We start from the raw sequence: 27450 nt of genomic DNA on the forward strand, positions 1-27450 counted from the left end.
TTTTAAGGTTAAAATGCTGAGTTGGAAAGGCTAAACCTGGGATGCTCCGGGATAGTTCTCACATGAAACATTGGAAATGATAAACCTGGGATGCTCTGGGATAGTTCTCACATGAAACATTGGGAAGGACAGACCTGGGATGCTCCAGGATAGTTCTCACATGAAACACTGAAACGGACAGACCTGGGATGCTCTGGGATAGTTCTCACATGAAACAGTGGAAAGGACAGACCTGGGATGCTCTGGGATAGTTCTCACATGAAATACTGGAAATGATAAACCTGGGACGCTCTGGGATAGTTCTCACAGGAAACATTGGAAAGGACAGACCTGGGATGCTCTGGGATAGTTCTCACATGAAACATTGGAAATGATAAACCTGGGATGCTCCAGGATAGTTCTCACATGAAACACTGAAAAGGACAGACCTGGGATGCTCTGGGATAGTTCTCATATGAAACACTGAAAAGGACAGACCTGGGATGCTCCGGGATAGTTCTCATATGAAACATTGAAAATGATAAACCTGGGATGCTCCGGGATAGTTCTCACATGAAACATTGGGAAGGACAGACCTGGGATGCTCTGGGATAGTTCTCACAGGAAACATTGGAAAGGACAGACCTGGGATGCTCTGGGATAGTTATCACATGAAACATTGGAAAGGACAGACCTGGGATGCTCCAGGATAGTTCTCACAGGAAGCTGCTGGGGTTCACTAACTCTGCTTCACCACCCTTCCCTCCTCTCTCCCTTTTTGTGTCCCATGGACACTGTGTCATTCAACTCTCGGTTGTGCTGGCACCAGGACCTCACTCTGGCTTCTCCTCAGCTCCTTGGTCCTAACAGTCTCCATTGCAAGAATTCAGACAAGACACAGAGCATGGTGGAGAAGACAAGTAGTTTACTGTGGGGGTAAAGGAGAAGACTCTCAGGGGTGAGACTGGACAACGGTCAAGGCACCACTGTGAAGAACATGCTAGAGGGGAAAGAGTAGCCAGAGACCACTGCGCCAATCTACAACTTTAGTGGGATTTATACTATCCCTAAAATCTCTAGAGGAGACAGTTTCTCTTGAACAACCTTCTGATCAGGTGACTTACAAGCCCATTTGGAATAAATCTTAATAGATGAGATAATAGTATGCCTTTTCTCATTACTACAAAGTCTCTGATTAGATAGTAATTTTATGACCTGGGCAGTTCAAATGGCACATCTTCATCCAGGGCCTGAGATGCAATTTGGATCCCATCCATTCTTTCCTGATGATTATAGGGTTGGGGTGGGGTGGGGTGTTCCATCCCCAATTAGCTTCAAGCCTTCTAAACTTCTCTAGTCTTCAGCTAACAACACATTCCCCCTCCCCCCTTTTTGAGATAGGGGTTACTAGGAAGCTCTGGCTAGCCTAGAACTTGCTATGTAGACTAGGCTGGCCTCAAAATCACATAGATCCACCTGCCTCCACCTCCTGAGTGCTTGGATTAAAGGTGTGCATCACCATGCCCAGTTCAGTTAACATAATCTTCAACAGCATTCTACTATACTTACTACCTCTTGTGGTGATATTTTGTTTGCGCTCTAACAAAAAAGCTTGCCTGGAGATCAGAGTGCAGAGCTAGCCACTAGAGGCCAGGCAGTGGTGGCACACACCTTTAATCCCAGCACTTGAGATCTCTTGCCTTTGATCCTAGTACTTGGGAGACACACGCCTTTAATCCTAGCAGTTGGGAAGAGGAAAGAGGAAGTGACATGGCTGGGTGGAGAGAGAAAATGATAAGGTGGGGTAGAGACAGAAGCTCGCCCCTTTTCCAGCTGAGGATTCTGTAGAGGTAAAGTCTCTCTAGTGGCTGCTCCTTTACTTCTCTGATCTTTCAGCATTTACCTAAATATCTGACTCCGGGTTTTTATTATTAAGACCAATTAGAATTCGCGCTATAACCTCTCTTCCTTGAAATGTGTTCCTCTATTTCCATGATACTGTTTTCTTCTTTTTGTCCTATTCAAGGTCAACCTCTACCATCTGTTGAACACTGCAGTTCTCATGCCACAGGCCATTACATCCCACAAATGCTCCCAGTTACAATTACTGTCTAAGCAGATGACTGTCTACCTATAACACTTTTGGGGTAAAAGAATTTCTTCTTGGCCTGCCATGACCATCAGCCATCATGGAACAGAGGTTACTGTGGCCCATAATCATGCCAGTGAAGTATGCGGTCAAGTGGGTCCACACCAATGGTAATTGGCCTGCCATGACCACCAGCCATCACGGAGCAGAGGTTAGTGTGGCCCACAGTCAGGACAGTGAAGTATGCACACTGCGGTCGAATGGGTCGGTCTACAACAGCAGAAAGGAGGACTGTAACAAGCCCATGTGCACTGCAGAGCCAAGGGTGTCTCATAGGTGTGGTTTCTGTGAGCAAAATCTGTGGATAGAGATGTTGCTCTTAGTCCACTGGGCAAAAGAGAGAAATAACAGCAGTGACAAAACTCCCCAGGTAAGAGGAAGAGAACAAAAGGAGAATGGGCAGGCAGTGGGAAGTCTGTTTGGGGGGGAAAAAACAGGGGAAAATATAAAAAGCATTTGCTTTCTACTTCAACACCATAGAAGAAGAGCTAATGGAGGGCACAACACAGGCATGGGAGAAAGCTGCCCAAACACAGGCAGAAATAAGAAAAACTGGGGAGAGGGCTGGTGAGATGGCTCAGTGGATAAGAACACAAACATGCGATTTAAGGTTGAGTTCCCAGCAGCACACTGCTTTGGTGCTGGTAACTCCAATATGGAGAGATAGACACAGACAGATTCTGAGAACCTGATGGCCAGCTAATATCCAAAAAGCAAGCACGCCTTTAATCCCAGCACTTGGGAGGCAGAGCCAGGCGGATCTCTGTGAGTTTGAGGCCAGCCTGTTCTACCATGACAAAAGTACACAGAAAAACCCTGTCTTGGGGGGGAAAAAAAGAAAAAGAAAAAAAGAAAAACCACAAGTCCTTTGCTCAAAGAGCCTGGCAGTCTCCGGGAGGTTCTGAGGGCCAAGCCTACACGCTGAGAAGGTCCCCCTAGCATAAGCTGAGAATAGTGCAGGCCAGCTGAAGCACCACTACCTCCCGGGAGACAGACAACCCAGGTAATGAAGAGCCAGGACTATGTGGAGAACCCAACCATCTAGACATGTCTCAGAGGTCCCAACAAGCAAGTGCATGTGTGGGCATGTCATTGGCAGGATGTCTTGATGACAGGGATGTAGACTTGAGAAAACCAGAAGCCATCAGTAACCCCAAGGTTGACCTGAGCAACCAAGCGCTCAGCTGACAGCACCTGGGAAGGGTTTCTGGGCAGCTCGGAGAATGGGTTAGAAGCTGAGCTGTAGACATGGTGGTGGTATACCGCAAACCTGAACGCCTGGCTTCCTGATCAGCTACCAGAGTTTCAAAGGTTCTGAAGAAAAACTATTGCTGGGACGTGACAAGCAGTTTTGGATATGATCCCATTGAGCATGTTTGTAACTCACACTGTTACCACCAAATCACTTTGGAATACCAATTAATAAAGAATAGTTTTTTTAATTGTTTTATAACTATCTCAGTGTTAACTTTTCAGAGATGACTGACAAAATCTGTACTCATGGTGCAGATTTAATCCCAGCACTTGTGAGGCAGAGGCAGGAGGACCTCTGTGAGTTCGAGGCTAGCCTGGTCTACATAGTGAGTTCTAGGCCAGCCAGAGTGATATAGTGAGACACTTTCTCAAAATAAGTAATTTCATTTTAAAATGGCGCGTTGATAAATTGAAGTTAGGCTTCTTTAACTGTAGAGTTTACTGTTCTCCGCTATTTCTCATCCATTCCAACCATTCATTGAGTTTCTTATTTGTCAAATAAATAAAACCAGCTCTTGTAGCTACAGGGGTGCACAGGCTAGGGAGACATTCAGATATGTCAAAACACAAAATGCAATTAAAGTATAATGGAGTTATACGATCTCAGAAGAGAGCAAGTTGAAATGCAGAATAAGTTAAATCATACCCTAATTTAGGAGCTTATGAAAAACAAGAACGAAATATTGATTGAAAGGGACCTTAATGCAAAAGGTTAACTAAACTACCCCAGAAGTGGTTTTGTGCTACCACACGGGAATCCTTAGCATAATTTAAGAGTACCTTTAAGGTGTTTTCATATAATCCCTAATTTCACCCAATAACCCCCACATACTCACCAGGTGCCTTTGCTGGCTTGCTTTACAGAAGGTGTGACAGTAATGTTGCCCAAAAGCAACTGGGATGTTTTCTAGTACATCACCAATGACATAGCCAGAAAGCTCTCTTCAGCCATAATTGACTAAAAGTTAACACTGAGTTTTTATTATTATACTAACCTACATTGGCATTTAGAAAGTAAGAATTCCATGTTCAATTATGACTGAGATTTCAATTTGAAAGAAAAGTTAAAAAGATAACAATAGGCCGGGCATGGTGGCGCACACCTTTAATCCCAGCACTCGGGAGGCAGAGGCAGGTGGATCTGTGAGTTTGAGGCCAGCCTGGTCTACACAGTGAGTTCCAGGACAGCCAGGGATACACAGAGAAATCCTGCCTCGAAAAACAAAACCAACCAACCACCAAACAAACAAACCAAAAAGATAACAGTGAAGTGTGACAATGAAAATAAGGATGATGGGTTTCGAGATCTGAATTTCTCTTTCTGGAAAGAGCAGTGGGGTTGAATGGCTCAATGCCCACTCAAGTGCTTCTTCTAAAAGGTCCATGAGGACTTTTTAAATCTATGATTAGAAAGCAACGAAGACACCTGGAGTGCCACATTTAATGTATATGAGGACATTTGGGGGGGGAAGTGGAATAACTGGAGGTTACTGATGAAATGTGGAGAATACTGTAAATTCTGAAGTCAGGAAACACGCGACCATGGAGTGACATGAAATGTAAATTAGCTCCAGTGTTTTAATCTGACAGCTGTTGGCCAGAGAGCGTCAAATGGAAAAGCGACCTCAGACAACCGCCTACAGCCCAGAGAGCTTTAAGCTCAAGGATCGCTCATGGAGCGATGCATGCATGCTGCAGTAACTCCTCACATGGGAACACACAAACACAGGCTGGAATTTTATTGTCTTTGAAGGTGCTGATATTCAACAGACTTAAATTTCACAAAGAGCTCCATATGACTCTCCCACAATTAATGGCTCTCTCTGAAACACGATGCCGTCGGTAGTGAAATAATTGTAAACACATCTGCAATTTCCAGGTGTTTCTTGAAACAATTTTGAGTTGACCCTCTTTGACTTTACCTTTAGAGTGCTAAAATACTAATATACTCACCCCTCCCCTTGCAATTTAAAAATAACATGGCCTTCTCTGGTATGGCTACAGCGGGCCAGCAGCTCAACCTATAAGCCGAGGCTCAGTGCCACATCTCTGCTCTCACAAATTACTGAGATACTTCACCTGTTGTTTTTAATCAACATGAAATGGGGGGGGGGGTTCTATTATTTTGTTATAAATTTTTTTTTTCAGAATGCAGATCTTTCCCCTCTTTGGTAAATGATAATATAAAAACTGCCTGTCTCATTTCAAAAGAGTAGAATTGGGGGTAGGAGCCCCAAGTCACCAATAGGGGCTGTTTAGTACAGTGTATGGAAAAACTGTGCTAAGTTGAAAATCATCAGACTTTAGAGGAAAACTGAATGCCTGGTTATTTTTTATTTTTTATTTTTTGGTTTTTCGAGACAGGGTTTCTCTGTGTAGCTTTGTGCCTCTCCTGGAACTCTCTTGGTAGCCCAGGCTGGCCTCGAACTCACAGAGATCTGCCTGGCTCTGCCTCCCGAGTGCTGGGATTAAAGGCGTGCGCCACCACTGCCCGGCCGCCGAATGCCTGGTTATTGTTGAAAGCTGGGCCTTCATCTGCTGAGGCCAGTCATGACAGCCGCTTCCTCTGGTTAGGGCTCCGGCATGCCAACCCACCACGGCCCTAAAACAAGAGACCATGACTAGAAGTTGAAGATCATGTCTTCTGATTTTCTGAGAATCAAAGTGTCACTGTGGGGAACTGAGACAGGTTCCTTGAGACCAAGGAACAACTATAAAAAACAAAACAAAACATACAATCTTATTTCCGAAGGTCATCAATACTGGTTCCCAGCAAGACTTCATTGAATGATACTCTTTCCATATACTTAACCATGACAGAAATAAAAAGCTACTTTATAATCCTTTTTTTTCCCACAAGGATAGACAATCAATGACACTCCTTCTAGTTCAGCTTCCCCACTAACAATGATCCTTCAGGATCATATGACATCAACTACTTTCTAACAGGAAGTCTATCTCCCCATCTCATTCCCCCCATTAAATATTTTTCATGGTAAATAGTAGCAATAATTAACACCAATCACATTCTTATTAATACTAGGCTCTTACCTCAGACCTACAGAGGGCTTTAGACTCTTAGGTTCAGAACTGTGGTCTGGTATATTGCACCAACAGTAGGTTAATAGATAAGAACACAATGAATTTATTCCTTTGTTTATTTAAGACAAGGCTCCATTACATAGACCAGGCTGGTCTTGAGCTCACTCTATAGCCTGGGCTGGACTCACTCACTAACCTCCTCAGCTTCTCAGGGCTGGGGTCACAGGCCTGTGTTAGCACCCCAGCTTTGCCTGAGCCACCTTCCTAGCCTTCTGCACATGCACATGGGCACCCCACAGGAGAACAAATACCCAAAGGGCTGTGAATCTGGAGAGTGTGAACACCATGTCAACAGAGGATGAGGGGAGCAAACACTAGTGGGAAAGGAGATGAAGTTGAAGAAAGAGAAGTGGACCCTTAGGAGAAAACGGGAGAGAGGATGGCCTGTGCCCAAATCTGTCCCTGTGTGCTGCCAACTCTAGTGAGAGTGGAACAGCTAGGGGGAGGGACCTGGGAGAACTGAGCTCCTCTGAGAGGCTCTGATTTTAGGCAGACAGGGAATTTCAGGAGCTCAAATGCTCGAGTGTGTGTGTGTGTGTTGGGGGGTAATTCCTAGACCAAAGTGGTCACAAGCACCACATCCTGGCATTAAAATACTGAGTTCATTCTATCAACAACCTTATCTATTTGCAGAGGAGAAAAATGCAGGTTCAGAAAGGTTATGTCAACAGCCCAAAGCCACAGAGCTAACAAGCGGCAGGTATAGGCTTGCTGCCAGGTGGCCTGGCTCTGACTGAACCATCAGATGTCACTGAGCATCTCAGGGACCAGGGACGCATGACCCTCTCAGCAATCACAGCAATCACAGGCCCAGACAGTGTCGCCCTCACTGAGCTCACAGGCAAATGGAGAAGAGAGCAGCAGCCACGACCTCAAGCTTTTCCAGCTTATAAACTGAAGGAGAGTTGTAGTGCTTGACCTGAGAAAGGGCTGACCACGAAGTGGGGTGTGTGTCAGGGATGTCAACTGAGGACCCCAGGGTGTTGTTACTTTCGCTGATTTTTAAAAAAGATCTCTTTACATTTATTTTCTATGTGTTTTGCCTGCATGTATGTATGTGTACCATGTGCATGCTTGGTGACCACAGAGGCCAGAAGAGGGTGTGGGATCCACTGGAACTGGAGTTACACATGGCTGAGCTAGCTGCCATGTGGGTGCTGGGAGCAGAACTCAAATCCTCTGAGTGTTCTTAGCCACTGAGCCATCACCCCAGCCTGATTCAGCCTCATTTACTGTACGGACCCTTGCCAGGCATTTTCCTATTAATATATTTATACTTTATCTTTTCACTATAACAGTAGGAATTGCCTGTATCCCACCCGAGTACTGTGCCTGGAAGGAAGAGGAGTTTAGGAAATGCCTGTTGAATGGATGACATGGAAGCTGTCACAACCATAGGAGGGAGAAAGATGTGGCTTGAAAAGAGGTGAAGCATACAGTGGGGATTTTGTTTCTATCCACAGAGAACAGAGGGCGGTGCTTGTGTTAGGTGGTCACTTTAAGCTTCCCAGTTTTGACCTGGCACACTGGGCAAACCCAGGTGCTTTGGTCCATGAGGTCCTTCATGGTTTGCTCCTGCTGTGTCTTTTGCCCACTCTCATAATACCTACCTACCTTGTACCTCAGGCTTCTACAGCAATGCCATGTTTGCAGCTTTCAGAACGTTCTTCCTGTATGTAAACAAAACTTCTCATCTCTAGTCTTCACCCACAATACTCCCTCTGCCTCAGAAGCTGCCCTTACCTGTGCATACCTACAACAGCACACCTACTCAAACACACTGCCCGCTTCTCTGGAGCTTCCCTGGCCTGCCAGGTAGAAATGACCTCACCGATGGCTTCCTTTTTACACCTTAGGCACTTCTTGGCTTTTCCTGTGTCGGCACACTTTATTGTTTTACTGCACATCCCCTGTAAAGAAGGGAATAATCTTTTTATCTCTAGCAAAAGCAATCACTAGCCACCTAAGGACCGGGTGAGATAACAGCAGCCCACAATGTAAGTACTCCCTAGTTAAAGACACCCTGACTTCCAGTCCTCGGAAGTCACAGGCCAGTGAGAGGGAGGAGACTGATGCCGTCCTCTCCCAATCATTGTAGATGCCGTCCTCTCCCAATCATTGTAGCCTGTACTCAACAGAACACAGGAAGTTCTGTGTGAGAAGAGTGCAGCCACATTTTCCTGCCTCTCAAGGGCACCACAAGGAAACTCTTACAGCCTCAACGTTCACTGAGTGCTTACGAAGGGCCACTCTGAAGCACCCTGACTTTACTTAAGCCAGGGCCAAGGAGATGACTGGAGACTTGTAAGCAATTATTCCTCTCGTGGGAAAAAACATCAGACTTGGGGTTGGGGACTGCCTATAACTCTATGTTCAAATTTAACCACGAGCTTCCTTACATATGCTATTTAGCTATTAGGTTAGTCAGTCACTCAATAGCAAGCGAAATCATTGAGAGAATCCAGGATCAGTAAATTCCGTTCCACACTCACTGACAATTCCATGAGCATTTTAATAACTGAGAGTCTGGTCTTATGACATGTTTATGTTTTTAAGGTCAGGAGTTGTACTTAATCCCCATTATTTTAAATTAGTAGATGACACAAATAGCATTAGGTGAAAGACCTTTTCCATCTTAACTACAATGAACTGTTTAAGGAGTCTGTACACAGCACTTTGTAATCCTTTGTATTCTGCTCACCCAAGGGCAACGCATGCTTTGGTAAAAGCACTAGGAGAACAACCATAATTTTACTCAGCTAATAGGAATGTTAGGACATTGGACATTGGTCAATGGTAGTTTTCTTTCTTAGGAGCAAAATGATACGTACCTTCTCTACTACGAAAATCTCAATCAGGATAAGCGCTAAAACGGCCTGTTTTCTTAGCATTTCAACAGTTTACACAGTAGATTTTAAGGTATAAACATACTCTAAGCATTTGGAAATTTTATTAACTACCCAAATTTCTCTTTGTTCCACTCTATCTCCACATTCCATCACTCAAATCCTTGGACTTTCTTTGTTCCCTGTGATCAGTGCTTCCGGGGGAAATCTGGCATAGGATCTGAAGGAAATGCCACAGTGAAACTTTCCTTAAGATTAATCACACAGGTAAGTAATTTCCCCTTCTTGCCAAACAATATTTTCTAAAACTTCTTAGAAAATTGGTAAGACAGGATTGAGTGGTCACAAAAATGTGAATCTTAAGACTGTCTTAAATCATTCATACTCATGTTGTAAAGGTGAACAGCTTGCTCAACCCAGGCTGGGCATCCTGGGCATTCTGGGCTCTAGTACAAACCAGAAGCATCAGACAATTCTCAAGGTAACCTGAGTGAAAGAGGCTCCACTGGCTATCCCCCTGCCTCCAACACAATTCCTATTCCCATTCACATCTGGGGGTCCAGCAGAGCAGTGAGCATCACTTCGAGACTCCATTTTCAAAGAATAAATATACACTGAGGCATCAAGGGCTTTTGCTTTGTTTCTTACATATTAAAACCTTAAAAGCTGTGTCCACTAAAGGAGCGTGAGGCAGTGATAAGGAAGCACAGTCTCCCAGGAGCGGCCACACAGCTTGCCTCTCCATCAGCACCATCAGTCATCAGTAAACCCAGAGTCAACCTCACAGAGAAAACAGCGAGGGGGATCTGTGGCTGAGAACAGAGAACCACTGGCTAATGGGATTCAGAACAAACTGACAGGAAAGGGAAAACACAACCAAAGATCAAGAAAAGAAAGAAAGATATTCACAAAGAACCTCAGCTTGACCTCTCCTATGTGGGGCTGACAGAGAGATAGGCAGGAAGGAAACGAGCCACCAGAGGCAGATTTTATCACACACAAGCCAAGAACTCTTAACTCCAAAAGCCATATGGCTACCATTTGACATCATCACATCTCAACTAAATGTCTGCCTTAAAAAAAAAAAAGTGTGTGCGCACGTGTGTGTGTGTGTGTGTGTGTGTGTGTGTGTATAAAAATGTGTGTCTATGTGCGTACATGTGTGTTTGCTTGTACACAGATGCCTGCAGAGGCAAAAAGAAGGTATCAGATCCCCCAGAGCTTCAGTTACTGGAGGTTGTGAGCTGGTCAACTTGAGTGCTGGGAAATGAACTCAGGTCCTCAGGAAGAGCAGCAAGCGCTCTTAGCTCTGAACTACTGAGCACTTCCTCTACCTAGCCCCCATATCTACGTTTTCATCAACCTTTCCAAAACTATACACATAATTCAATAACAGCTATCCCTTAAGTCACATATGAATAACAAGCATACAAGTGCACACCCTTGAAATAAATATATACACGCATTCACACACATATTATAGTTTGCAAGCACAGTTGGGCATCCCTAATCCAAAAATCCAAAAATCCAAAAAATGAAACTTTTGAGTGCTAACAATGAAAACTCTGCACCCACTTGAGTAAAAATGTAAAATTTTAGGTAAAATTGTCTACAATTACCTTCAGACTAATATATAAATGCATATGAAACATTAATGAATTCGTGTTTGATTTATGCCCCTCCCTAAGATATCTTACTATATATACATGCAAACATAACAAAATCTGGAAAGATCTGAAGTTCCAAACACTTCTATAATCCCAAGCATTTCAGACAAGAGAGAAGCCGTCCCATGGTAAACCAGGGAAAAGCACTTATGTCTTTCAATTCTCCAAGACCCAAAGTGGGGCCAAGTGGAAGACAGCGATTCTGGAAGCATGGAGGTTGTGGTCAAAACTGGAAAGCCTTTCTTGTAATAAAGGCAGCAACAGCTGGCAGTGACAGCACTGGGTCCGGCTTAGGCACTGAGTGTTCGAATCTCCTTGATCACTCAAGATGGCTGGCTACCTGACTGCCTGTTGGGCAACTCACTTGCCGCACTCAGTAGCATGCTGTGAGCTATCCTGGGGGCAGTGAGACTTGCTAATGAGAACAGCCAGTCCTAGGGTGGTGACTAGAGTGACACTCTGGCTGAGAAGATGAAGCACTGAGTGGGCCCACATGATCTTGTCCTAGTTCGGCCATTTTCAAAGGTGTCATCAACAACATCACTAAGCTTCATTTTATTTTTGTAAAACACAGAAGTAAAGCCACCTCAAGATTCTTCACCTTGAAGCAAAGAAAATAACAACCAGTTGATGAGGCTGCAAATGACTTTAAAAACCTATCTACGAACATCATGTTCAAATCGTCATCTCTGCATCTGCTGGCAGGACTTCACCTGGAATGATTTTGGCAATGAATGCCAGTGCCAAACTTATTCCACTTAGATCGATCATTCTAGACAGGAGAATCAAATGTAATTTAGGGGCTATTTAGGGTTATATAAATTCAGTAAAGCAGACTGCATTTCCAATACACTTTCTTTTTTACGTTGTTCAGCAATGTTTATCATTTTCCTTATATATAAAACTGTACTTAGCTGGAGACTCTCCAACTATATTCAAAGATCCTCTCTGTGACGCTGATGTGGTGCAGTGGCTTATCTGAGTAAGCCACAAGCTGGGACCTCCAGAGGCTGGATGATTGCAAGTTCAAAGTCAATGGATGTCTCATTGATTTGTCCTGCACACACTATGTTAAACAAATCCTCTCACTGGCATTCCCTAACACAAGTCTTCTTCTAGAATATAACACTAAACTTTATGACTGCTTTTGTTCAACATGGAAGATGAAAGTAGATTGCTATTGCTCTGGGCAGACTGCACAGTCAAAACAAAAGAGACATCAGAGAAAGGGAAAATGCAAGGAGGCATTAGATATTAATCTCATATTCACCAAGAAAACAAATCTTTGCTTGGTTCTCCTTTCAGAGTTGAAAAGGCTACGGATTTTCTTTTGCTTTAACCACCTGTAATTCAGAGCTCTTTATCCAAAGCCCTTCCTTTTCGCCTCATTTCAGCCATGAAAGTCACTCAAGTATTGTTAGTGTCAAACAAAAAACATGTTTCTTCTTGACCCTATTTATTCACACCTCTTGATCTCTTTCATTTCCTTCATAAAAAATTGCCAACATCCACAGGTACACTAGATCCCAAAGATAACACTGCTTATCACACTTACCTTTCTAATTACAACCTACCCCTCAGATCTGAGACTATTTATGTTTTATGTCTTTCTCGTAGTTTTCTCTAAAATAAAGTCTCTGAGAACATCAATGGTTTTCAAAAGACAAGCCCAAGTTATGAATTCATTCATCATTTATTTGATCTTTTAAAAGAGCCATTTCTTTGAAATCTTGTGAACATAGACTCAAATACAATCTAATTTGTATATGCTTAGAAAATCATTTGACACATAGCAAGTGCTAAATAAGGGCTACTATCTGTAATTATTATTGCACTCTTTCCCTACTCATCTCCCTCTATGTGTCTTCAAAATGGCACTATACTGGCCTCCTCCTGTGCTATCAGCAGAGGTGAGAGATGGATGAAATATGTAAGTCACAATCATTCGTTTCAAGGAAGTTACCAGCACGCTAAAGAAGAGAATGCAAATGAATAATTATATTGCAACACCCAAAGGAACACCCAGATTCTCCAACAAGGTGAACTACGACCAACAGGTTGAAGCTGTAAGGTGGCAAAAGACAATCTAAGCTGGGAGGTGGTGGCGCATGTCTTTAATCCCAGCACTAGGGAGGCAGAGGCAGGCGGATCTCTGTGAGTTTGAGGCCAGCCTGGTCTACAAAGCGAGTTCCAGGAAAGGCTCCAAAGCTACACAGAGAAACCTTGTCTCGAAAAACCAAAAAGAAAAAAAAAAGACAATTTTAGCTCTTTAGAACATTATAAATAGAGATATAACACAATACACATCAAAACTTTACAACACCTCACTGTTAGCAAAGTAGTTAGCAGATGTAAAATGGTCTTTAAAAGGTATGTGTGTGCGTGTGTGAAGCCTGTAACGAAGCCCACAGTTACAAAGTTTTGAAGACAAAACTGCGGGCGGCAAGGTAATCTAGGCTGCTGTCCAATGGGCATACCAGCGAACAGAAAGCGCAGCAGAACGGTACTTCTACATTGTGCTGTGAACAAGTGAAGGCCTAAGGGGGTTATGAATAGTCAAACTCTTACCTTTTTGTGCAAATTGAGACACTTGAGAATCAACTGCTGTAGAATATTATTTTAACTAGGCAAAGATGTGTTACACTTGTTTATGCTGCAGAATATTACTTTAACTGCGTAAGGTGTGTTACTTTTGTTTATGCTGCATTTCTTTACAATGTAAGGATATGTTTAATTATGTAAAGATATGCTGCATCTGTTTCACCTTGCCTGTCTAAGGCACCTGATTGGTCTAATAAAGAGCTGATTGATCTAATAAAGAGCTGAACGGCCAATAGCGAGGCAGAGAAAGGCTAGGCAGGGCTAGCAAGCAGAGAGAATAAATAAGAGAAATCTAGGCTCAAGAGGAAAAACAAAGAAGAATGAGAGAAGAGGGGAGATGCCCAGGGCCAGCAGCCAGGTGGTCCCCTGCAACAAAGAGACAGCAAGAAAGTAAGAAAAGGTAAAAAGCCCCAAGGCAAAAGGTAGATAAAGAGAAACAGGTTAATTTAAGTTAAAAGAGCTAGCCAGAAACATGCCTAAGGTAGGCTGGGCATTTAAAATTAAAACTAGAAAAACAACAACAAACCAGATTGTACCAGTCTTCTTCTTTCAGGCCATCAACCAGCTCCCAAATCATGACACAGAGACTTTTATTATTGAATGCTTGGACTAGATGTCCACTTACATGTAAAAAGAATCCCTTATTTTAAGCCTTTTTATTTAAAAAACAACACATCTTTGAACACAATGACTCACTTTTAGGAACCTAACAACACAAGCAAGGAAGTGTGCAAGACTTAACTACAAGAATTTTAGCTCTTTAGTGACAGTGGTGCACGCCTTTATTCCAGCACTCTGGGGCAGAGGTAGGCAGGTCTCTGGGAGTTGGAGGACAGCCTGATCCACATAGGAAGTTCCAGAACAGTTAGGGGTACAAAGTGAGACTTTGCTTCAAAAAGGGGTGTATGTGTGACACTTCAGTTCATCATTTGAGTCTCCAAAACATCAAATAAAGAGAAACTGATTAAATAAAGCACACCCACATACAACAGTCATTCTCCACCATGTACTGATGTGGAAGACTGTTCATGGTATAGTCTTAGAAAGGTTTTTGTTCATATGAAAAAATACATATGGACCATATGCAATATATTAAAAATTCGTTACTTTTCCTTACATTTTGTCACTGATTCTCAATGAAACATTTCCTAAAAAAAAAAAAAAAAAAAAAAATTAACTGTTGCCTTAAAAAAAGAAATCAACAGCAAAACAAAATGTTTTACAAATAGAATAGGAAATCATGCCTCCTACTCCAAAGGGCTGTTCAGAACTCCAGAAATGTAAGATTATCTTAAGATCATAATTCCAAAGTTAAAGTTTTAACATATTTGGCTGGTGGCCTTTCCTAACAGCCATTGTGCTTCTAGAAACCTGTCATTTAAAGACAACGAGAACCATGTGCAGAGGGACATAAGAAGCAAACAGGATTGACAAGCTATAGAAGCTGAGGCAGAGGCAGAAAGTAGAAGACCATGTCATCGCTCAATTTACTATAGTAAATTGTAAACAGAAATAAACTCACAGACATACACATTTATCGACACAACCTCTCCTAAAAAGCCATGTATGGCAGCCCGCCCTTATCTGCAGGGAATATATTCTGAGACTCTTACTGGATGCCTAAGAATCTGACAGACTTCTATATACATCGTATTTATCCCCACACATATATACTTGTGATAAAGATTAATTTACAAATTAGGTACAGCAAAAGAGTAGCATCAGCAATATTGAAACAACATGTGATAAGCTATTTAAAATTTATGAATTGTCTATTTATGGAATTTTCCAGTTATACCTTCAAAGTAGTTGATTGTGGTTAACTGAAACACAAAAGGAAAACTCCAGAGGAGACTACTGTACACATAAAATGAATAAAATAAAGAAAATAATCCCAATTACAGCTTATGACATTAAATATTGAAAATAATTCTAATTTTTCTGACAACTTTTTTCGATTCTTAACTCACTCTACTCGAATTTATTTGGCTCTGTCCTCTCTCAAGAGCTGATCAGTCAAAGGCATCCGCAGCCTTCTGTCTTTCAGTCAAATTGAAAACACTTACGTCTGCTTTCATCCTCTGAAGGCATGCCCACTTTAAAGCCACGCTTGGGTTTGAATGGCGTGTGTATACACACTACAGAACGTTCTAGTGCTTTGCTTTTACATGTCAGTGTCCGTGGTTCCCACACACATCTCCTAAGTACCGCTCACTGCCTGTCACTCAGAAACTGAATCTCATTTTCTCTCCTTAAAACAAATGCAAGAATTGCTTTTCAAAGCTTTACTTTTTTCTTCTTTCACAAAGAGATCACAGAAGCAGGATGCAAAGAAGAAACAGGGCTAAATGAATAACAGCTCAAATACAGCACATAAAAATTAAAAATATGTGTAAGATGTTATTTGAATCTTTTTATAAATAGGGACAGATTTTTTTCCCTCCCATAGACCCTATGAGTAGCTGACACACTCTTTAACATGAACACTACCTTTCAAAAACAAAATTATATCTTTACCTAACTGTTAACCCAAAACCCAGTTCAGGGGCTGGAAAGACAGCTCAACATCTAAGAGCACTGGCTGCGGAGGAGCCAGGTTGGGGTCACATCACCCACCTAGTAGCTCACAACCATCTGTAACTCCAGTTCCAGGAAATCTGCTTCCCTCTTCTGGCCTCCACAGGCACTAGGCATGCATGTGTGCACAGACATACATGCAGACAACAGTCATACACATAAAATAAGAACAATTAGTTTAGTGCCTACTGGCTTTGTTCTTTCTTCTGCAAACCCTATTTAAGACTGCTAGTAAAATGGCCCTGTACGCCTTCGTTTCTGCACTTTATGAGACTGCCTACTAATAATAAAAAGAAGACACCAATACTGCACTACTGAAAAAAATATTACAGCTTGGGAAGCTGGTAAAACCCTGATAACACTAGAATGCACAATGCCGAGAATCTCCACGAAGTTTTAAGTACTACAACGCTTCCAAACGCAACCGGATCCCAGACAAACGGAAGAGGGCTCACAACAGATACAAGAAGCCTGTCTGTTGGCATACGCTCACCCAGCACACACCACCACAGCACTGGAGAGGGCTGGCAGCAGTCATGAATTCGGTGGCCTTCCTCGGTGTTCCTAAAAATCATATAGAACCTAATCCATCCCTTGTAGCAAATACTCAGGGATGGACCTGGAAGTCGTCCAAGAGGCTAAATTTCACTCCTGTAAAGCTTCTAACACCTCAGCGGGGCCCAGTTCCTAACAGTTTCTGCCTAACTGACCGCCGCCATTCCCTCTTTCTTACAGACACTCCCTCGTGATGACTAAAAGGGTTGTTTTTCTTGTGTGCACACGCACACTCATGGCAGTCAGAGGTCAACCTCAGGTGGTGCTCACCAGCCTGGAACTTGCTACATAGACTAGGCTGGCCAGCCACCTAGTTCCAGGGATCTGTCTGTCTCTGCCGCCCTAGCACCGGGATTACAAGCCTGCCATCATAATTGGCTCTTTTCACATGTTCAGGGGACCAAACACAGGGGATCCTCTCGCAAGCGCTTTACCAACTGAACTATCTCCCCCACCCCTAAGAGAGTGTATTCATTAAAAAAAAAAAAAAAAAAATTAAATCCTTGAGCTAACATTTTTGGAGGGCAAGGGGTAGGAAATGTGGGTGAGAAAGTGTCTCCCAGAGTAACATTTTTTAAAATTACATTTAATTACGAGTGTGTACGTCCCTCAGTGACTGTGCAGAAGTCAGTTCTCTCCTTCCACCATGTATGTCTTGGTGATTGAACTCAGGTCACCAGGACTGGCAGCTAGCAGCCTCATCCACTGAGCCAGAATCTCACTGGCTCACAGCTTTTTATATTTTATAATATTCTGAAATTTACAAACATTCTGATACCTTTTAGCTGTTTTTATTTTCCTCCATTTTCACACAATTATATTAAACATTTCTTTAATTTATATAATTAAAACAGAAGACAATAAGGATATGTGTAGCTCCTAATTTACAAAAGGGAGGCTAGAAACTGACAGGTACCCCTGGCCTATCCTTTTAGCTTGGATCTGCTAATACACGCAGGCAATGAGAACACATGGAGACACGGACTCCAAGTGGAGCCATGTTAGGGAAAGTGTCACAAAGGGCCCCTCACTACAGACGGCATTTTTGTTCTTCTCTCTCTTTTTTTGGGTTTTTTTTTTTTTTTTTTTTGAGACAGAGTTTCTCTGTGTAGCTTTGCACCTTTCCTGGAACTCACTTGGTAGTCCAGGCTGGCCTCGAACTCACAGAGATCCGCCTGGCTCTGCCTCCTGAGTGCTGGAATTAAAGGCGTGCGCCACCACCGCCCGGCTGTTCTTCTCTTTTTGAGAACCACTGCAGCCTCTCTAGCGCTGGCCTTGCTACAAAACTGTTCTCGTCACAAACAGCAGGCCAGTGTGTGTAGTATCACATGCCTTTAGTCCAAGCACTCCAGAAGCAGAGGCAAGCAGATTTCTGTGAGGTCTACACAGTGGGTTCCAGGTTAGCAGGAATACAGAGTGAGGACTCTGTCTCAAAAGCAACAATAAAAAGAAACCTTATTTGAAACAAATAACATCCTCAAAACAGCGGACAATACACTATGGAAGCACATGATTTTAAGCATTATCAAATTACATCCCCAGATTTTACAGACTAGCTTCTTCTACATGGTGTCCTATGAACATTCAAGCTGGCTCCTGATGGTAACTTGGATTCCTACTTGAAAACTGTGCCAACTCCTCCTGGGTGTTCTGGTGATGAGACAGTTTTCCTTCAGTTTTAGCCAAGGCTTTTTCACTATAGTATCTTATGAAAAAACCACAACGTCAGGACACACCACAGTGGCCAAGCAAAGGAAAAAACTATTTCAGAGAATCATCTGGGTGCTTAAAATAGCAAGAAGAAAAATGATCCATTAGAAATAGTGAGCAATTAATTATATGATATAATCTGGCTGTACATACCAAGTAAACAGTAGTGCTGAACTACTGGATTTTTTGTTTGTTTGTTTTTTAAAGCTGGATATGTTCCTTTAAAATATTCTGGGGCTGGAGAGATGGCTAAGAAGTTAAGAGCATATGCTGCTCTTCCAGAGGACCTGAGTTCAGTTCCTAGAACCCAGGTTAGGCAGATTACAACCACCTGTACCTAGCTCCTCAAGCTGTGACGACTTTGCCTTCCCTAGACACTTGTACTCACACGCACATAGTCGCGTGCAGATACACACACCTACACACACTTTAAACTAACAAACATTAAATATTTAAAATTTTGTATTTTGCGCAGTGGTGGCTTAAAATGCAGAAGCTGTGCACAATGGCATATTGCTATAATCCTAGCACTTGAAAGGCAGTGGTAGGAGGATCCTATATAGTGTGTTTAAATCCCCCTTCAGTGACATAGCCAGACCTTGTAAAACATAGACAAACAAATAAAATAAAAAGTAAAATAAAAAGAAATAAAACTACATCGACAGCATATAACCATGATGAACTCAAGGAAATGTATCTGCAATAAAGAGAACACAAAGTTCTGGCAGTTTTCAATGCTTTTTAACCCAAAGAATCCCAGCCGCTTCAAGGACACACTCTGTTGCACACTGAAAACCTCAAAAATCAAACCAAACCAAACAGAGATCTCCTCTGTGGGTTCAGGGTGCTCCTCCAGCAGGGCACAGGATCTGGGGAGTTCTTCACACACAAAGGCACAGCCAGCCAGCAAGTGGCAGCAGCATCACCTGCTCAGGGAGAACTGACCTGGTTGATGGAGTTGGCAGCGCAGGAGGCGAGGCCCGTTCCAAGGGACGTAAGCAGGAAGCAGGGCCAGTCGAAGGGGCCTGGAGCCAGTGCGAAGCCTGCTGAAGTGGTGCTCACGACGAGAGCTGTAACACAGCAACAGACATGCTGGTCAGCTGGGCTTTCCAGGCTAAGGCACAGCGCACAGGAGCGGTCTCCCACACATACCCGACGACGATCCTACAAACTCCAGTGGGTGTCCTAACATCTAAAAATAAGGCACAGCGCACAGGAGTGGTCTCCCACACATACCTGACGACGATCCTACAAACTCCAGTGGATGTCCTAACATCTAAAAAATCCACATTCCAGGCCAGCCATATGGCTCCGTGGGAAAAAGCTCCTGCCATCAAGCCCGATGACCTGAATTCAAACCTTAGGACCCACATGGCAGGAAAGAACCAACTCCTGTAAGTTGTCCTCTGATAGCCACATACACACCAGGGTACACATGTATACACACACATATATGCACACATGTGCATGCACACACACACACACACACACACACACACACACAAGTCAAAATGTAATAATTTTTAAAAATCTGAATTTTTCTGATTTTAAAATTATACGTATAGATTATATAAAAATATTTTCTTTTAAATTCCATAGATTCAGGGGTAAGAAAATAAAACAAGTCTTCCAAATTCATCATTCAGTTATTCATTCAACAAATATTTATGGACTACCAATTTGTGAGCAATACTGTGCCAATGCTGGCAACTATTACAGATAAAGCTGCGCTCAGTGTTCTGAGTGCAGGGAGAGACACAGGACACCTTTAGTAACTGAACAACAACTGCTAGCAGCTAACAGAGAGGGCTTGAACTCTACAGTCAACTCCAGATAACAGTAATGGAGGCCTTCCTGAACAGAGGAAGTTCCTGGGGCCAGAATGGAATAGAACGTGGTTCTCAACCTGTGGACCACGACTCCTTGGCAGGGAGTGGGGGTGGGGGTAGGGGGTGGGGGGTGTCGAACACCCCTTTCACATGGTCGCCTAAGAGCATCGGAAAACACAGATATTTACAGTACGATTTGTAACAGCAGCAAAATTACAGTTATGAAGTGGCAATGATGTAATTTTATGGTTAGGGGTCACCACAACATGAGGAACTGCATTAAAGAGTCACAGCAATGAGAAGGTTGAGAACCACCAGAATAGAGGAAGATGGTGGTAGCATCACAGCCACCAACGGGGTGCAAAACAAAGCCACATAACTCACGCTAACGCTGAGGCTGCTGCCCCTGGGGAGCCCTGGTGTCTCCTTTTTTGGGTTTACAGAAGCTGATAGGGTGAAACAGAGTCTATGAGGGACACGGAGGTGAGCAGTAAGAATTCCCCAGAAAATCCTTCCGCATTTATGAGACAGTCAGGAGAGCTTCAAGACAGCACTGCACTAGCCTTTGGGGGAGAATGGAGAAAGAGAGTGTGATGGGTGTGCAACACAGCAGGGAGACAGGAATGCTGTGTGTTCTACTGCACTAGCCTTTGGGAGGGAATGGAGAAGGGGAAAGTGATGGGTGTGTAACACAGCAGGGAGATGGGAATGCTGTGTGCTCTACTGCACTAGCCTTTGGGAGGGAATGGAGGAGAGTGTGATGGGTGTGCAACACAACAGGGAGACGGGAATGCTGTGTGCTCTACTGCACTAGCCTTTGGGAGGGAATGGAGGAGAGTGTGATGGGTGTGCAACACAACAGGGAGACGGGAATGCTGTGTGCTCTACTGCACTAGCCTTTGGGAGGGAATGGAGGAGAGTGATGGGTGTGCAACACAGCAGGGGGATGGGAATGCTGTGTGCTCTACTGCACTAGCCTTTGGGAGGGAATGGAGAAGGGGAGTGTGATGGGTGTGCAACACTGCAGGGGGATGGGAGTGCTGTGTGCTCTCCATGGACAATGTGCTTCATGTTTTTTTAGCAGTGTCCAACGCTAAAAAACATGAAGGAACTTGAGGGAACATGCTGAGGTACATGTGCATATGTCAGCCACAGGCAGTCTTCCTTACCTTCCCAATTGCTCTCTCTCCCCCTCCCCCGCCCTTTTCCTGAGCTAGGCTTTCTCATTTGACTTGGGGCTCACCATTCAGCTAGCAAGGAAGCCATGGTCTTCCTGTCTCTTCCTCCCCAGCGCGAGGACCTCAGGCAGGCATGCACCTTCACAACCTTTTTCACGGTGCCGGGGATCCAAGCTCAGAACCTCCTGTGCTCATGCAGCAAATATCCCCTCAGCCTGGTTTCTAGGATTTCTCATTTTCTTTAGCTGTGCTCCATGTCAACTTGAAAGGTGAAACTGGTGCATGTGTAGGAATACTGTCGACATTAGTCAGTACTTGAGATAATCAACTTAAGAAAAGGTTCATTTACCCTCATAATCATGGAGATTTCAGTCCATGATCAGTTTCCCACTGCTCTGGGGCTCGAGACTGCAACTCATGGCCAGAATACAAGGAAGACAGATGAAGGAGCTGTGTTCCCACAAGTTCCTTCGGGGGCATAAACACAAAGGCCCAAAGAATCCCCCACTAGATCCTGCCTCTTCATGTTCACTACCTCCGACAGCACGACTGTGGTGGGAAGCCTGGGAATGCAGGGCTTTTGAAGGACACTGAAAATCCGACTACACTGCCCTCTGAGTAAGAGTCTCTAGCAGCATGCTTCTTGGGCAAGAGGCCCTTCCTTCGACATCACGGGTGCAAATGCAGTGAGCACTTAGGCTCCCATGGGAGCTCCCACCAGAGCAGAGGAGACAGGCAGAGGACTAGGCGGCAAAGGAGGAGGGCAGGGGTGAGGGCGCAAAGGAGTGAGGGCAGGGGTGAGGGAGCCACAAAGGATGGGGGGGGAGAAGGGGTGAGGGTGCCACAAAGGAGTGAGAGCAGGGGTGAGGGAGCCGCAAAGGAGCGAGGGCAGGGGTGAGGGAGCTGCAAAGGATGGGGGGGAGAAGGGGTGAGGGTGCCACAAAGGAGCAAAGGCAGGGGTGAGGGAGTTGCAAAGGAGCGAGGGCAGGGGTGAGGGAGCCGCAAAGGAGCGAAGGCAGGGGTGAGGGTGCAGGGCTAGATACGGGCTGCAGGAAGAAAAGTAGGTCAGGAGATGAAGGAACAAAGAAGGCTGGCTGGTCAGACATCAGAGGCACATGGGGACAGCCTACCTGCTCCCCCAGCTGTCCCCCAGATATAGCACATGAGGTGGTGGCAGCAGCTGGCACCTGGCCGCACCTGAACAGTGCAGGAGGCTCAGTACTCATAGAACACTGACTTCAAAGGAAATACTTTGGAAGAAGGTTTTCGCTCTGGTTCTGTAACGACTTATGTTCCAAAGACAACTCTCCATGGTGATTCCAGGCCTTGAAAACAGTCGCTGTGGGGCCATTTCACCCATGCACTAAGAGGGAAGAGTCAGCCTCTGGCCTCCTGAGCACATTCAAGAAGGCTGACATCTCAGAGGTAAGAACAGGGCTCCCCACAGGCTACTCCAACAGTAGCCCCTCCCCCCAACTCCCCTCCCCCTCCAGGCAGCACTCCCCTCCTTCAGTTATCACACCACAAACTGCAGAGCTTCGTGGAATGTCAGCTTTTGTTAGAGTCACCTAGTTTTGCACAAGTTGACAGATCTCTAGGTCAGGTGGCTCCTTGCATACTGCACAACCAAAGGGACATCAAGAACCAAGACAACCTTGAAAACCCAGGCTAGTTACATGAGAAGATTTCCACCAAACAGGACAAAACGTTCATGATATCACGGCGAAGATTTGGGAGAAGAAAAACCGAAGGACCATAGGTTTCCTCTCTTACAATCAAACTAGTAGACTGCTTTCATCCACAGAGTCAGTCAGTCAACATAACTGGTGACTCGACTTTGGTGTAAGGCTTAAACTTTAAACCAAAAATAAACTACTCACAAACAAGAGTAGTTAAATGAAAATCCATTAGAACGTTATCAACATACAACTAATAAACTCTAGAAACACCAAAAACAGAAGAAATTTAGGAATCCGTAAATGTACAGTACAACCTTTTATATTGTGCATGGTAGCACAAGACTGGAATCCCAGCATTTGGGAGGCTGAGGCAAGAGAACCAAAGTTAGTTAGTAGTCAGTCTGGACTAAAGGAAGCCCCTGTCTCAAAACGAAACAACAACGTAAGTTAGTTACCATCGCGATGACTGACAAAGTGCTATAACCAATAAAGTCTCAAAACCAAAAAAAAGCCTGAAGACAGCCTAAGCTGAAAGGGTAGACAATTAGAAGAAAACTTCAGAGGGCGGTGGTGGCACACAACTTCAATCCCGGCACTCAGGAGGCAGAGGCAGATGGATTTCTGAGTTCAAGGCCAGCCTGGTCTACAGAGCGAGTTCCAGAACAGCAAAGGTTACACAGGGAAACCCTGTCCTGAAACAAACAAACAAACCAAAAAAAAAAAAAAAAAAAGAGAGAGAGAGAGAGAGAGAGAGAGAGACAGAGAGAGAGAGGGAGAGAAAAAAAAAGAAAACTTAATCAGAGAAAGAAGTATCATAGTCTTTTTCATTCATCCCACTATTTGACTGGGTGGGAAACCACAGAAAAAATTTCAGATTTCTGACCCACAGGTCTAGCCAATAAGCTGAGAAGACATAGAAAATGGTTTGGAAAAAAAAAAAAAAAAAAAAAAAACCACTAACAAAGGAAATGGGAAAGGTTTTAAAAAAAAAGTAACAATGATAAGTTTAGAGAATGGGCTTAAGTTTAGAATGTACAAATTATAAATGCTAGCACACAGAAAAATGACAGCAACCACTCATTATTGTGGCAGAATTTGGGATTTTTAAGACCTTCCTAGAAAGGATCACAAGCCAACAAAGAATGCATTTACTGACTTCATCAAAGCAATTAATTGAAGGAAAAAGGAATAGAGAGTTGATTAATTGTACAAGCAACACTGAGCAGAGCAATGTCCTTATACAACGCAGCTGCAATTAAACTTCACATTGATTTCCTGGGATTCATTACATGGAATCATTTTGCAACACCAGGATCTCATTAAAAGTGAATGTAATATATTCTTTCATTAATAACTCTTGAAATTATATTTTATTTGGTAATCTCAGATTCTGTCCCTTCACAAATAAACATAAAATCAATGCTTCCAACCAAGCATGGCCTGTTCAATCCAGGCCCAGGGGTGCCGCACTGCAAGCCAGTGCCTGCCAGAGCCTGAGAGTAATATCCCTGCTCCTTGGAGCTTGACCCAGCCTTGCTCCGGAGTGGGTGGTCAGCCAGAGAACTCCATGCTTCCCCTTTAAGAGTGAGCAGCAGCTCCACTCTGCTACCACCCGGAATACATGGCACCACTGAGGCCCAACTACAGCCCCCATGAGTCAGTCTGTTCTGAACCAGTCACCAGACTAGCCTAAATGTGGCCTGGGCATCCTGTTTCTAGGCTCATCACTCACAGGTTCATTTGTCTGCCTGCCTCCTCCAGGGGAGAGTTTCAATTTCTATTCCCTATAACATTCAAAATGCTTGATCTTGTTAGACTCACAAGCACACCCTGACTGGCCTCAGAAAACAAACATCTTGCTCCAACTTGCCCCTGAGAGCCACCTGCTGAAGCCTCCCAGGTGACTTCGAGGAATGAAAAAGACTGGTACAAGCTGGAGGATGTTCTACCAACAACCACTGGGCTTGGACCCTGAGCTCCAAATGAAGATGATGGTCCCGACTGACAGACACCCTGATTTCAGCCCACGGAGACCCTGGCAGAGAATCTACCACATGAGGTCTGAACGGATCCCACTTAGAAAAATGGTGAAATAATAACTCTGTCTCGAGCTGTAAAGATGTGGCAAAGCCAGTGCTTAGCGCAGCAGCAGCAGAGAGCAGAGGGCAATGCACTCGGGGATCCCTTACAGGCCACTGAAGCCTGCAAGGTGGGAGACTCAGAAGTCTGGGCCAGGTGGCAGCCATGTACACAGCTCTCAGGGTTTCATTACTGCAGTGTGAGCAGTTAGAGTACAGCAGAGAAACAAAGCTCCTGAGCTCAAAGAACGACAAAACGTTACGATGGGAAATTAGAAAATGTTAGAAGTTAAAAGGGAGTCAATTAGTCTAACCTCTCTCGGGAGAATGCTACCCCAAATCGGGTGACAAAAAGCTAACTTCTCCCCGACTGACCCCTTGGGGCTCTGAGAGCTATGCTACTGTGGCCTCACACATCCCGTCCACAGCAACCTCCCTGACACCCCTACCTATCGATGCAGCTTCTGTCTCTGCAACAATACTGGGTCATTTCTACTTTCCTGGTACAAAGCTCCAATTATGCACAAGTAACCGTGCCCCAGTCTCCTCCTCTCAGCGAAGTATCCGTGGTAACCAACCAAGCTCGGACTCCTGTTACTGTTGATGCTGAGGACACTTTGTGGAGGCACAAAGGGTTTCACTTCATCAAAAGCACTCAGCACAATGACAGTGAATATCAAGGGCTTAATTAAGTGGTGCTTTGGTAACTATTAAAATGAGCTCCCTAGAATTCCAGAGCAGCACTCCTCAGGCCTCTTAGCTTGGACTTCACATACTAAAGCATCATGTAAAGGGACCGAAGGAAGCACACCAGCCAAACTCTGCTTACGGGATGGGAGTAAAGAAACAGGGTAAACAATTTACAATGCCAAAGTCAAAGTGTCTTCACATGTATTCAAGCACCAAAACCACTGGGTTTCAATAGTGGCATGTGGCCACCCCATAGACAAGGTAAGAAATAAGACTTCCGCTTATATTTTATTCTCAGTCTCTCTCTCTCTTTCTGTCTGTCTCTGTGTCTCTGTCTGTCTCTCCTGTCTGGGAACAGAACCCAGGGCCTCACATGCTTACTAAGCACAACCCCAATTCTTTCTTTTACAACTGGCATTTCGCACATCTTCAAGTGTATCTATCCGTGTAAGAGTACACGGATTTCACTTAGAAATAACTATGTCTTCATTGATATTTGTATATAATACTTATGCGTATATTCCCATACAGCGACACCTTCCACACCAGGAAGGCTGGAGAAGCCTGCTTTACACAGGCTGCAAAGGGAGCTCTGGGAGTGGGAGCGGTTGGTTTTATAAACAGGGAGCCATGGAAGCCATTGGGGGATCAGCAGGAATCATATGGTCGTATGTTTAGTTCTCTGCTTTATGGAAAATTCTCCAGTAAGTGCTCCACAGATTCATTTTCACAAAGATGGAAGTCTCACTAAATGAAGGGAAGACACCCACACACTTGACTAGCACATTACAAAATCATAAGCAGGCAGTCAAGCTTTAAGACCCCATTCCCTCTAGAGGGTTCACAAGAAATTCCACTGACGTGAGGAGTTTTAAAGGGCCACGGAGGAGAAACCCTAATACTGGCAGTGCATGTCAGGAGCCCCATGCACACACTGTTAGCTGCGAAGAGGCAGTTTGATCTGTCACTGGAAACGGACACTTTCAAGACTTTCGAGGCAGATTTTACCAGCATCCCTAATTCCAGCCTCATAGGATATTTTCTAGAGGAGCTATTAACCCCTGGGAAGCTTTTCCCTTTTCTGATATACAAGAGGTATCCTTAGAAACTCAGATTTCATCAAAATGTTTAGAGGCTTTCTAGTCCGCGACTCTCTGGTCTCTGAACACATGCATAACCAATGCATGTCCTTCCCTTCCTCAGACTGTCAACTGGACCACAAGGCTCACAGTCCACCCCGGTCATCTGCATACTGATTCCACACAAGCTCTGCCTCCTGATAAGAATTAAGTGAAAAGCCAAATGGTGACAAGCCACTCTGGACCACTGCTGATTCTGACCCACTATCTGGTAGGAAGATTAAAGCCATTAGCTAAAGGACACTTGGCCATTTTCTACAGACTTCAACTTGCCCATAGATCTAACACATCTAATTGTCACTGATGGTAGACACTGTACAACGTCAAAAGCCAAACTCCACAAACCTAAGCTGTGTTCTCGTGAAGGTGCTTTAAGGAGAAGCTGAGAGCAGGCAGCTAATGAGTTTGTGTGTGTGT

The 27450-nt window shown here is 44.1% G+C and overlaps 1 protein-coding gene across 1 annotated transcript in view; it reads right to left on the minus strand.

The window, feature by feature from the left end:
• LOC131917216 (protoheme IX farnesyltransferase, mitochondrial) overlaps nucleotides 1-27450 on the minus strand; it is a 117795-nt gene that overhangs the window by 66343 nt on the left and 24002 nt on the right. Inside the window, exon 4 of the mRNA XM_059270915.1 lies at nucleotides 19386-19510. Coding sequence (XP_059126898.1) covers nucleotides 19386-19510 — 125 coding nt within the window. The remainder of the gene's footprint in view (nucleotides 1-19385; nucleotides 19511-27450) is intronic.

The sequence above is a fragment of the Peromyscus eremicus genome, chromosome 8a (assembly GCF_949786415.1).
Source record: "Peromyscus eremicus chromosome 8a, PerEre_H2_v1, whole genome shotgun sequence".
NCBI lineage: Eukaryota > Metazoa > Chordata > Mammalia > Rodentia > Cricetidae > Peromyscus > Peromyscus eremicus.